The sequence below is a fragment of the Oryzias melastigma genome, linkage group LG5 (genome assembly GCF_002922805.2).
Source record: "Oryzias melastigma strain HK-1 linkage group LG5, ASM292280v2, whole genome shotgun sequence".
Lineage (NCBI taxonomy): Eukaryota > Metazoa > Chordata > Actinopteri > Beloniformes > Adrianichthyidae > Oryzias > Oryzias melastigma.
In genome coordinates this window covers 26,053,665-26,067,100 of record NC_050516.1, presented here as the reverse complement: position 1 = coordinate 26,067,100, position 13,436 = coordinate 26,053,665, and the positions used below count along the sequence as shown (strand labels likewise).

Below are 13,436 nucleotides of genomic sequence, written 5' to 3'. Positions count from 1 at the left end.
TTTTCTCATGGAAGTCTAATGCATGGCATGCCCATAATGATAGAGGACATGTATAAAGAAAATTAAGCTTAAAATTGTATTTCTTAGTATTTCTTTATTCAAATTGTGGTGAATTAGGAGCAGGCAATAAAATTCCCCTGGAAAACGCGTATAGATGTGACGTAGAAGCTACAAAGGCAAGCTCCCTGCTCTGCTCCATTCTGATGCATCCACTTGAAGACAACTAGACCCATGTATGTCTTTGTTTTCCTCATCTGGCTCAAAACTGTACAGCTGGATAGCTCCAATATTGGTTGCCATTTTTCTTGCACCAATAATGTTTGGTTGGAGTTGTGAAGGGCTGTAGCTAGCGGGAGAGAGTTTATACAAAGGGATGATGGGAAATGGAGGTGGGCATTCTCCGTACCTACAATCACATCTGTAACTTTGAATAAACTCCTGCTGCTTTGCAGAAACTGTCCTAGAAAATGACACCAATTTTGTGATTTGTCTAAAAACATCATAATCATGATTAAAATACCACTAGAAACGCTGTTTGAATAGATCAAAAGATGATCCGGTTGGGACTTCAACTAACAACTTGCTCCTTGTTGTGTACATTGTTACTACCTTTTGTGTTTTTGCTGTTATTTTTTTTTTCCTTTGGTATAATAGTTGTCTCTCCATGTCCACAAACCTGAATATCTTTTTTAGGGAGAGTCTGGGTCTGTGACGTTATCTTGTCATGTGGCTGAGGAACACCCCAATGGGGGAACTGTGACAGTAGAGGTGATTGGCTTGTACAACTGAGTCATTTGCTAATTTCTTGGCTGAATGGTGCTTTGATTCATGATGAATAAGCGTGAGAACTTTTTCCAGATAAGTGAGGGCATCATCAAACTTCAATAATATTTATTTGTAAGTCAGTCAGTCAGAACTAATTGAAAACAAGATTTCTGTCTGCATGTATTTATAAATCAAGACTGTATACTTTTTACTTCTTGTTCAGTCTTATGTCCATCAATGTGTCTGTGTGCTTGGTATCTGTAGTTCAAGGTTCAGAGCTACAAAAGCAGATATCATCTGGCCTCATCAAGATGCAGCTGGTTGTGGAAGTCTCTCCTTGCGCACATTGCAGTAACCACCTATGAATGACTCACATTCTGATAACTTTGAAAACCATGTTGCGTGAGAGTGTGAACATTTGAAGACCATGTTTGGTCCCGCATGTCAGTGTTTGTGCAGCTGATCTGGGTTTTATAAGATGTAATCCTTGCTACTACTGCTGAGGAAAAACTGGATGCAGTTTTATTTTTTGAATGCATGTACCCAATGAAAAATACTCCGCCTTGTAATTGGGTAAAGGGAGGGGGTTGTGAGAGTCAAAAGAAAAAAAAAATATGGGGGTGTTGAGGGATATGGCAGCTTTCCTCCTGGTGACAGAGCCTGTTGCCATGGAGCTGGTCCTCTCATTGGTGGAAGCTTTACCCAATCATGTAACAGTGCAGATTGTTTCATCATTGAGAAGTTTTTCCTCTCTTCCTGTCTAGTTTTTTTTCACTCCTGGCTCTTCCACCTTCTTTTTTTCCTTTTTACCTATCTCTCTGGCACCTTCTTGTGTGATTATTCTAATAAATGAAATTGAAAAAATAAGTCAAGATTAATATATTTATGGAGGACACCTTTTTTTTTCCTTTTTGCATGCAACACAATTTGCCTTTTTAGGTGAGGAAACTCTACCACACATGCATATTTTTTGACAGTTTAAAAACTGAAATGAACAGTTAAACTCAATGCTTTAATGATTCTTCATTGTTGTCGTTGTTAATCAAATTATAATCCTAAATCATGAAATTGTTTCTAATTGGGTCATTCAACACAGATTTTGTTTACAAAATTCAATGCTGACAAAGCAAAACTTAGGCTTTGACATTCTTTTGAAATATATTTTAACACATTTTCTAAGATGTTGGAGCTGAAAATAGTTTTTTAATGTTCATCTTTTTTGAAAAAACAAAACCAACAACTTATTTGCTATTCACAAGAATATTCTTCCATGTGGAGCCATATTTTATGAATGATTGCAAAGTATTTGTTTGTTATGACTGGGATGCATCAACAGTCACTGCGGCCAAATTGTCCTGTTTCTTGTGAATTTTTTGTAGCACTGATTAATTGTCAAAAGATGAATCCATCAGATGTTAATCTTGAAATTACTCACTGTGAATTTTTCTTTCAAAAACAGGCTTAAAGAAATTATGTTTAGAGAATAAGAATTAATATATTTTTTAATTTATATTTATTATCATTTTTCCCCCAATGAGTCTTATAAAAAGCTTTAAATTATGTGACAACCCTCATTTTCATATACATTTTTCAAACGTTTTTTTCCTGCTTATCTTTTGTCATTCACATTTCTTACAATATCTGACTCTTCAGTTATGAATCCTATCTCTCTTTGCATGACATACATTTATTATGAAGAGAAAAGACATGCAACCACATGACCATCTCATCACATATGTACTCTGTATGTTAGTACACTGAATTCCAATTCAGTCTCTACATATATGTTGGCTCTTCTTGTATGCAGAACAGACTATAATTGGGTTATAACATGTGAGAGCAGTCAAAGGAGATCTCTACATAAAGGTAGGTAGGTAACAGGGGAGGGTTAGAAAGAAACGAAGGAGAGAATGAGTCATAGCTCATCCCACAGGACTGAGTGGGCTGGCTGAGTGGAGGAGGATGGCGTCAGCAGCAGGTCTGACAATTTAACAAGACATATTAAAAGAGGAAGAAAGAGAAGAACGGAAAGCAAACATTTTGTAGTGGATGGACAGTGAGTGAGACTTATGGGAGGTCCTGAGTGACTGAGGCAAAAAGGAAGATGGGGTTTCCTCACATCATTGCGTGAGCTAGAAGGGATGGGGTGGGATGAATAGGGCCAGTAACGGAAGAAGAGAAATCCTGTTTGATGAACGTTTGTGTTTTGCGTCTTTGCTGTTATTAATGGCTCTTCAACGCTGTGAGTGCAAGTTTTGTATTTTTTATCATCTATAAAAACTTAAATTTTTTATGTAAGTAAAGCATAAGCTGCCATAGTGCAAATGCCTACACCGTTCCCCTGCATTTCCCAGTGCTCTGTCAGCCACCCCCCCCCCCACCTCTTGTGAAATTGTGCAACCAATGAAAAGGGGAATCCTCTCTGACATAGGCAAGTACTGGTGTGCACTCAGTACGAAAGCTGCTGATATATGATATGCGCTGGCACTGAGCTTGCAGAATCCCTGCCATCACTACATACAGATCAGACTCCACTTTGTGAAGACATACCCCTCACTGCCTTTGGTTAAACAAGTGCTCTCTGACGTCAAATGGGCTCGGAGCACAGCTGAATACAGAGAAGGGGAATTGGGTTGAGGTGCCTGTGTGTCGTTCTCCCTCTTCCTTTTGTGGGTATGTGCATGCACACTCCTGTTTGTTACATTCAGTGCCTCACTTCGCCATTGCCTTCATTTCTCAGTCACCCTGCACAGAAAAATGGAGGTAGCTTTGCTGTGAATGCCTCACCTAATTTTGTGAATGAACTGTTTGATCTGGCTGGCAGCTCGGAAGTATTAGCGACTTTGAAATGAGTGTGTGTATGTTGATATTTTGTTCAGTTGTATCTGAGGCTTCATGTAATCATCTTTTCCCTCTGTAAAACTCACTATGAATACAGTACCTTAAGTTATTATAAATGTAATAAGATATTTGCATTTAAAAACAAATCACCTATTCAGTGGTGTATCATCTGACAAGAAATGAATGTCATTCTGTCTTACCAGGTACGGTTTAGTAGACTTCCTGCAGTCTTTGATTTTTTTTAACTTTTTTTCTGCAGACTATTTGTAAATTCATGAACCAGCTTAAAACCGGGTCAGTTGCATTTTATAGTTTGCACGGGGATGTAGCGTTGGGCGAATTTACCAAGCATTTACAAGGCAATATGTTTTGGGGAAAAAAAATCTTTATTTGAGAAAACTAAATGAAACAACAGTTAGAGATAAAGACTGTTGTATTATTATTATTATTATTATTATTTTTTTACTAAATTGAGCGTTTGCATGAAAGTAAAAAAAAAAAAAAAACTTGCCAAATAGGTTTACCATCTGATTGTTTGCTATTTTATGAAAATCACAAAACTGCTACTAAAAACAACTTAGTAACTTTAAAATTCCAGTTGCATTTAAAAGCTTCACATTTAATTATAGACTTAATGTATATCTCCAGTGTAGTTAGAATTATTTATTACCAGTGTGGATGAACAATGTCTTATATGTCAAAAAAAACATTATTTAAAATATAAAACTGAAAAAGGATTAGGCAAAATTTAAATTTTGGAAATGCATGCTTTTTTTGGGTATTATACTCTCAGTAGATTCCAGCTGCCTTCCTACCATGTTATTTTTCTGCTGTCTAAAATGCTACTTTTAATAATGTACGCTTTGGTCCAATTGGCTAATGTGCTGCATCACTTGAAGTTGCTGTTGGTTGCTATCAGTACTAACATTTATTGTGCAAGTCTTAATTCCAATTTCTATGGTTATTCAATAAGTTCTGTTTGTATGAAAATAGTCTAAGCTGGTCCACACATTCCTTGTCGAGGTCAAGTTACTGGGCCATCCCAAAAATGTTTAAAGGTTTAGCTGAGTTCAGCATTGTGCCTAAAATCTATTGTCTGTAATTCAGGCCTTCTTCTTGTCTTCTTGAATTGATTGTTTAGCTTCTTTTACTTTTCAGTTGTAACCGAAAATTAGAGTCAAAACAGAACAGATTTTAAAAAAAAAGGTTGCCCAGATAATTTTTTTGCATAGTACATGCGCAATAAAGATGGCGAGCAATATTGGAGCTATCCAGTCGTACAGTATTGAGCCAGATAGCAGCTCAGAGGAAGATGCACACAGATCTAGTCATCTACAACAGTGGTCCCCAACCACCGGGCCATGGAAGAACTAATAAATTATAACCGTTGTTTTTATTTATTTTTTTTTTTTTTGAGACACAAATCTTTTATTTTGAGAATTGACTGGATTCTCTCGATTAGCTTGAGCGCTAAAAGCAGTCTGGCGGTGTGTAACACGAGAGAAGTTGCATGTGGAACCTTTCTTTGCGAATGGAAAAGAACAAACGGAAGAACAGGGGATTCCCACATACCGTACCTGTTTGCATGGAGATGTTACTTTCATGAACGAATCTAATGTTTTGAACGGCCACAGAAATGCTCAAAAAAGCTCAGATTTAGATGCACATTACAGAGAAGTTGTGAACGTGATTCATGCAAGTAACAAAGCAACATTTACATGAAGAGTTTTATACAACAAATGGTAATTTTTATTGAAAAAATGAGATTTGCGAGGGGCGTGGAAGTAATCAGGTGCAGGGGTGATCAGTCGTAGTCATGAATTTTTAGTTCTTCTGTTTTGTAAAAAAAAATTTTGTTCAAATGTTTCACTTGAAGGTTTTGCATGGAGCTTCAAAGTAGTCTGATTTGTTTCCTACTGAGCATCAATAATTGATTTGTTTGTTACATTTTGTCTATGTATTTATTTTTGTCTGCTCCTGAGTCACTACGATTTGTGTAAAGAAATTCTCAGAAATGCAATTTTGAGCTTAAGTTTCTTTGTATATGTCCATCATCATGAGGAAAATGCTACAAAAAATGCTGAAAATGCCAACAACACAGTATAAAATAGAACACCAGCATTGGTATCATGATAGTTTCTTTGAATTGGAATCATTTTATGTTGCAGTATTTACTTAAATGCTAAATTGGTGAGCAGGTTAATTCTAGTTTTTACTGAAAATAAAATGGGTCAACATAAACAAAGGTTGTTCACTTTTTTATATTGTATGGATAATTGGGAAAAGAACCACAGTTAAATCATTTTTGTTAATTTTCCTTTACTTCTCTCCTAATCTATTCACTGTGAGAACAGTTAAAATTGATATCTCCTTGGAAAGTCTTGTTTAGGTGATGTGAGACATTTTGCTTTTGAAACTGAAGGATCAGATGAGTGATGTTTGGATGATAAAAGACATAACTACAGCCTTTGTTTAAGTTGCAAAGATGTACTTGATATGATATCTGAAGTTAACATTTCAGTTGAAGGATTATTGTTTCTTTGCAAAACCCAAATGCAAAAATGTGTCTTTTTAGAGAGAGGAAAAAAAGCAAAACAAAACTCCAAGTTTTTTTACTGTGACAGATTTGCAAAACAACCAATCAGACCTACATTCCAACGTGGTTGTATTGTTATTTTGTCTAAAATTCTTTGCAAGCAGAGTGCAGTGTGGCATGGAGCATGTGGGTGTCCTGCTCGGTGATGTAGTGTTGAAGACTTTTCTGCTGCAATGCCTAGGTCTTTCCCACTCTGGAAGTCCCTATGTCATTGACTGTCTCATCTGTCCTGCAGCAAAGCAGTCCTGACAGGGACAGTCGTGAATGATATTCAACAAAATCACAACTTATACTTGGAAAACTTCTGGGTCCTATCATGTTTAGTTAGGTTTTTGAGTGTGACAAAACAGCAAAATGTAAATAGTCAGTAGGTTTTATGTCACGCCAGAAAGTAATTGTAAGAATTGGATGGTATTTGTTGAAGAGTACTGCAGTTTAAGTATGGCACAAAAATACTGATAGTCAAAGAAGCTTTGTCCTATTTGCGTGTTTTGATAATCATTTGTTGGAGAGACCTAAGCAACTATAAATGTCATTGGTTATGATTTTAAACATTAATAGAGGAGTTAAGAAAGCTGTGATTTTCATCTGCGTTCATATTGCTTTTAGATTCTTGAATTTGGCAAGACTGTTTCAAAAACACAATTAGTATTTGTTGAGAGTTGTGCAAACATTATACAACCTTGTAGTTTAATCTGAGAAACACAGACATCATAAACATTCAAGCATTTTAAGGATGAATGAAACCTATGTGGCAGAAAGCTCTAAGCTCAGCTGCTCTCTCTCCCCCTCCCTGCCAGATTTAGCAGCAGCAGCGATGAGTCACACAGTGTGTGAAACATGACGTCATCTGTGTCTCCCTCTTCTGCTTATGGTTGTCCAGGGCAAGACTGTAGGCAAGACCATGCTGCTGCAGTAAGCCGGAGGCAGAGAAGAGAGGCCCCAGACGACCTCTGAGGCGGTGGTTGGCCTGTTGGTGTCCCCTTACCTCCTCCTCTGGCTGGCAAACAGCTGCCTCTTCAGTTCATCTGACCACTGTAAATATATATTTTTCATAATACTTTATTTAAAATGTTTTGTGCATGTTCTTGTCAAAACTTAATATGTGCAGACTTTTGGAAAATGTTTGAAAAAGTAGGCTTCAAAGGAAAAGTACATATTTATATTGCATTAAGTGGATATTTATATAGGACTCATTTTTATTAGGTGCAGCCATTTTCTTTGTCTTTTAAAATGGATATTTGTTTTTTATTTACTAAATTTAATATGTTATTAAATGCATAGGGTAAAGTATTCTCCCTGCTGTTGAGTGCTCTTTAGTATGGTTCACTTAGTTTGAGGGATTTCATACAGTTAACTTTTAAAATTAGGCTTTGTCTTTGCATATTTTAGAATGATTATTAACAGCCGTTTCCCTAACTCTAATTGTTCTTCACAGAGAGATAAATGTAAGTTAAGAAAGGACTAATATTCTTGCAGAATATTTACAGATACTCTTATTTAACTGAGTTGTTCTTGTTCATTCAAGTGTTTTGAGATGTGTTTATTTTTTTTCTTCTTTTGCAGCTGTTTACCCACAGGCAAAGGCTTGCTATGGACTGCACTTTGCCTCCTGCTATAGGCCAGCCCAATACACTTCCTTAGTGGGTTCCCCCTCACCTTTCTGTTTGTGGTTACTATCCAGACTTGTTGTACAGAGTCAGCACAAATCTGGTACCACCTACAGGTATCTGGTGTAAAATTCTTAAACTTAGCACAAAAAGTAAGTACATTCGGGGTACGGAAGTTTATCTCTTTAATGTATACTGTTGAGCCTCTTTTCCACTGAGCGGTTTGTTTTCACGGCGCCTGCGTGGTGTAGACCGTTAGCATGTCATTGCGCCAACTAGAAAAGCAGCAACAATGGAGGTCATCAAGCTGCTCGCTTTTTTTTCTTACTTCACTTTTTGTACATCATGTATAACAGGGATCTGATGTTGTTTGAAAGTAGATAGAAGAAGAATACCGCCGTAAAGGAGAAAACGGAATCGCTAGCTTGGCGCTATATTGGTGCTTTCTAATGTTGTCATCACTTTCTGCCAATCAGTGGGTGGTAAAAGCGACTCCGCCCCAACCGTCCTGTTCTATTTTTCTGTGGACCTACAATGGATGGGGGCCCTCGAGAGGTTCGGGTCAGAACTGTTTAATGTGTCCATTTAACAATGGAAACACTCAAAATACCGGACCGCTCAGTGTAAACGAAGCTTTAGAAAGATTGCTTCATTCTTTCTTCAAAGGTGCCACATTAGTAGGAAACTTGGTTTTGCAGGCTAAACAGTAAAGCTTAAGTATTTGTTTTGCATTCATGAAAATTTAGCTGATATTTCTCTATCAGTGCCAAACATTTCGCTATTAAATCAGATGTATGAATAGCATGAGTTCTGCTAACAGTAATCGGTAAAGAATGTTATGTTTGACGGATATGCAAAGAGCTCATGCGGTAGGCCAGTTTCAAGTTAGTTTCCCTCAAAACCAAGACGTGGCCTTGTTTGCCCTCGCACCATCTCCAAACTGAAGGCCAAGCTCCATGTAACTGTGAATGTCAAAAATAGGCCGTGAAGTGAGCATCCCAAAAAGATGACACTCCGAGCAGACGGTTTTCTCATCCTGTCATCACTTGGATACTGTGTGTTGTCCTCTGCAGATTTGCATTTAAAGTGTGCAGGAAAACTGGCCAAAGACTGTTTGCTCAGACAATATGGAACAGACTGTACACAGCCAATCTCTGGTCTCATTGAGGTGCCAGCAGGACTGCCATGACTGCAGCTGAATGTTTAAAGATGTTCATCATTCAGTCCAGCTTCTGCCTGCGGCAGTTGGATCATACAGTAGTCAACGTGTGAAGATGACACCAAAATTGCTTTGGTCATTGCTGTCACATCTTTAGGTGACGGTAGCGTGATGATGTGGGACACATTCTTACTCATCCAGATGACATTCGACAACCCAAACCTTTCTTTACAGTTTGGAGTCGAACTATCCTCCACGATGACAATATTCACCATTACACAACAGGGTGTATTGGAGACTACACTGGAATGCAGTAGCATTTAAAAGAAACAGGCTTTCCAAAACCGGATTATTTCTTTCAAGAAAGCTTTGTAATAGAAAAGAGATAAACTATCTATCACAAATTTCCTTACTTTTCGTGCTATGTTTATCAAATGCATGCATGTTAGGCTACTAATTGACTTTTTATTTTGGTCACTAATCAACAAAAATATGCAGATTTATTTTTAAATGGATGGTTTTGTAGAAGGTAAGAGGTAACCCTTGTATCTTCTGCTTTTCTTTCTTTTTTTTAAAGCCTCTCCTGGGTACCCCACCCAACCCCCTTCCAACACTCACTTTCTCCTACGAAGATGTCAGTGAGTCTGACAACAGACATCCAGCAGGAGGGAGAAAGTGGGCCAATTACTGAGCCCTGCAATCGAGGCAAGACTTTCCCTCAACTACAAGGTACCAAGGAAGGAACTGGGGAGGGCCTGGAGTATGAAGATGTCTCCCCGCAAGATTTACAGGTATGATGATGCAACCAGATAAGTTTGAGTAACTTTAGAAGTAATATAAATTTACATTTTAAGGAATATACTTCAAACTTTTAAATCATAATTTGTATTGGGCAGATATGGGATTATTTGCCAACATTCTGTTGCATTGCAGTTAAATTAAGGTTAATCTGGCAATTGAAATTGGCTTTTTGGCTTTGATAAGGGATAATTATTTCAGCCAATTGTTCCTAAGACATGGAGGAGATAGATATATTCACACTTCAGTGGAAGTGTTATTCTAAAAGAAGACATTACTATGAGTAAATCTGATTATTTACTAAAACAAAAATTTTCCAAAATTTCCAAAAACAAAAATGTTCTAAGTTTTTGTCCTAAGACGAGCATAGAACAGGATCCCCAACGCTAGGTGTCTTGTAGTTGTTTGAACTTTTAAAAGTGGTCATGAATCAGGTTTAAAAATTTGTAAATCCGGTTGGCTATCAGTGTCGACATAGACGGGGAATAAGTCTAATTTACTGACTGTATAAGAGAACTGGACCGAGCTAGTGTGACATCACCCATGGAAAATGGCTTGCTTCCAGCTCCAAAGAAACAGTCAATTCTGTCGCCATTTTTTTGTGATATGGGTTGAGTTGGTCTGAGTCACAATTTCAATTGCAACCACTCACTAATCAAGAGGGAGGTTGTTGGAAGGTCACATCCTTTTCTCTGAAAGTGGGCTCAAGAGAATCTGTTAATCATTTTGAACATTTAATAATAATAATAAAAAAAGGTAGCAAAACAAGAATGGTTTTCTGACAAGTATAATGACTGAGTAATAGTTGTTGATTTTTCAATTAGTCTATGAGATTTTGGCGTCTTGGAGCTAGCTGGCACTTCCTGTTTGAAACACCTGGGGGGAGGGGTCACTCAGTCCCGTTCCCATATACATGTTAGTGGTCTAACATGTTTCATTATTTAAACTGCCTTTTAACACATTGAAAGGGAGAGGAGTAAACATAAGACAACAGAGGCTGCTTTACTTTGGCCGGTTGCTGCTATCAGTGCCGACATCAATGATGTTGTGTCAAAAACAGCTCTCCAAACTGTCATCTCTCTTTGGTGTTGCACTAAATGACAAACTTTCTAATCTTAAAATTACTTCAGTTGTATTTTTTTCTATCAGAGGACAAGGTTTATACCAATATTGACTTTTGAGCAAAATTCAATTTCAATCATAGTTGAAATTATGGCTGTTTAGTCCAACTCTAAAAACTTTTCTTACTAAAATATCCCTTGCAGCATATTTTAGGGCTACATGTTTTCCATATTTTGTTTTGCATACTGTGGCTAAAATACTAAACAATGTTTTGTAGAAACGGGCTCCCAACCACAGCCATGGTAGAAAAAGGGCCAAGGTAAGCACATTATTCATCAATTGGTTTATTCATTTACTGATAGTATGAATTAAAAAAAGGTTGTCTGGTTTTGTAAAGTGACCTAAGTTACTTCGCCATCCTGTTCCTTCAAATAATCTTCTTGCTGGCTGGTTACACAAGGTAACCTTTTATAACATTAATCTTCTCAGCAGCAGCGAACCACCTTCTTTGTATCATTGGCTTAAAGTCTTAAACAGTAGAAGACTGCAGCTCTGAGGGTGGACTGACTGTGGTCTACTCACAGGATCATTAGTTCAAACCTCCTGCCTTCTATGTATGGAAGTGTCATTGGGCAAGGCACTGAACAGCTGCTTTTACTGTGTGGCTACATCTATTTTAATATTAGCGGTCATCTTTAATTATTCAGTGTAATTATCCAGAATATAAATTAAAGATTTTTTGTAAATTCCATATGATTCATATTTGTATTTCTTTTCAGTCTAATGCAAAACTGAAGTTGGTACGAAGTCTGGCAGTTTGTGAAGAGTCCTCTGGTCCATTCAACGATGGACCTCCAGAATCGGTAACCATTTTTTAATTGTTATTCTAGGTAATATACAAGTAGTGACTGTTTGCGATTTTTATTATTTATTAAATTTTTTTAATTTGGACAGAGAAAATCCATTTCCTACATTTTGATATTTAAAAAAATGTAATTTTATAGGATATCATCCAGCTTCATATTAGCTGTCCATCAGACAAAGAGGAGGAGAAGTCATCAAAAGATGAATATGAAAATGAAGAGAAAGAGAAGAAGGATAAGACTCCCCGGAAGATGTTATCGCGTGGTGAGTCAACTTGGTTTATCCTTTTATTTCCTAAAGACTTTATGTAGTATTTGCTCATCGCATTCATTTTCTCCCTATACAAGATGCATTTGTCCCAATTGCTGCCCTTTCTGAAAAGTCAATATTCACACTGAAGTTGCAGGCTTTGTAACCATGTGCCAATCTTCATTTTTGGATTTTTTAAAAAGTACAGTATGGACTATGGTAACTAACAAAAACACAACCAAATGTACTACTTTTTGTTTAACTTATTGGTTAACTACCTCCATTTTGCTAATGAAAATTGATCAGACATCTAAAAACCAGAAGCTCTCCACAAGCGTAAGATTCAATTTTTTTCTAACACGTCTCTCTTCCTTCATTTCAGTGTCAATATCACAATCTCAATGCATTTTAGTATCACATGCAAACTAGAGTTTTTATTTCAGTTTATTAAATAGAATGACCTTTTTCATCTTTTTTGCAGACTCCAGCCAAGAATACACGGACTCCACGGGCATCGATGTTCATGAGTTTTTGGTCAACACACTGAAAAACAATCCCAGGTATCAAATTGGCATCTAAAACTTATGTTGGTGTTTTAGTAAAAAAAATACCACAAGAGCAGAGTAATGAAGATAATTTCTAGAGAAATAAGTGCCATTAATTGACTGTTTATTTGCATCTATAAGATATATTATTTCTGGTGATATTGTTTTAGAAATGATCCATCTTGTATTTATTTTAGGCTTGTTTGATATTATGTATAAAAAAATCAAAGCATGTGATCTTTTAAGCTTTTATGTTTTAAATTCCAGTTATAAACTTGGACCCTGTGTGATGTCGATGCCTTTCTTTCCTTGTTTGTCCCATTAGGGATCGAATGATGCTGCTTAAACTAGAACAAGATATCCTGGAGTTCATTAATGATGACAAGTAAGTCACAGTCTCCATAACACTCACTTGTAATTTATATTTAGCCCTACTACATGCATTGATTCTTAATACTTTACCAAGGTAATATGATAAATATGTTGATATTGTTTTCCCTATGAGGTGGGCTTTGGTTGACGACATTAAAGGTTGTGACTTTCTGTCCACGTAACCAAAGAGTTATTGCTAGTCTAGAGACATTCTTAGAACGATCAGTCATCTTATGATCAAGAGCCTCAGGAGCTCTCTCTATGGAAACGGCTTTGTATGCAGATCGAAAATGCAATTACTCATGATTGAAAATCACAAAAAAAAAATTCAACAGTCAAGTACAAAAAACAAATTTTTTATCAATTTTTTTCACTTCCGTGCTTGTTTGTCTTTTTTTGTTTTATTACAGTAATCAGTATAAAAAGTTTCCCCAAATGACTTCTTATCATCGAATGCTGCTGCACCGTGTAGCTGCCTACTTCGGCATGGACCACAATGTGGATCAGACAGGCAAGGCTGTCATCATCAACAAAACTGGCAATACGCGAATGTGAGTGTTACTCCTATATTTAAT

General features: G+C 36.8%; 1 protein-coding gene across 10 annotated transcripts in view; it reads left to right on the top strand.

Moving 5' to 3' along the window:
* The window catches only part of LOC112144633 (R3H domain-containing protein 2), a gene marked incomplete in the record, with an annotated part of 47,178 nt that overhangs the window by 11,723 nt on the left and 22,019 nt on the right, over positions 1–13,436 (top strand). For 9 of the 10 annotated variants that reach the window (XM_024269273.2, XM_024269272.2, XM_024269269.2 and 6 more), the window contains 9 exon segments: positions 7,086–7,239; positions 7,769–7,845; positions 9,549–9,762; positions 11,109–11,150; positions 11,611–11,694; positions 11,836–11,959; positions 12,426–12,504; positions 12,815–12,874; positions 13,272–13,412. In XM_024269273.2, the coding sequence (XP_024125041.1) occupies positions 7,796–7,845; positions 9,549–9,762; positions 11,109–11,150; positions 11,611–11,694; positions 11,836–11,959; positions 12,426–12,504; positions 12,815–12,874; positions 13,272–13,412 (794 nt within the window). 10 annotated transcript variants of the gene reach the window in all.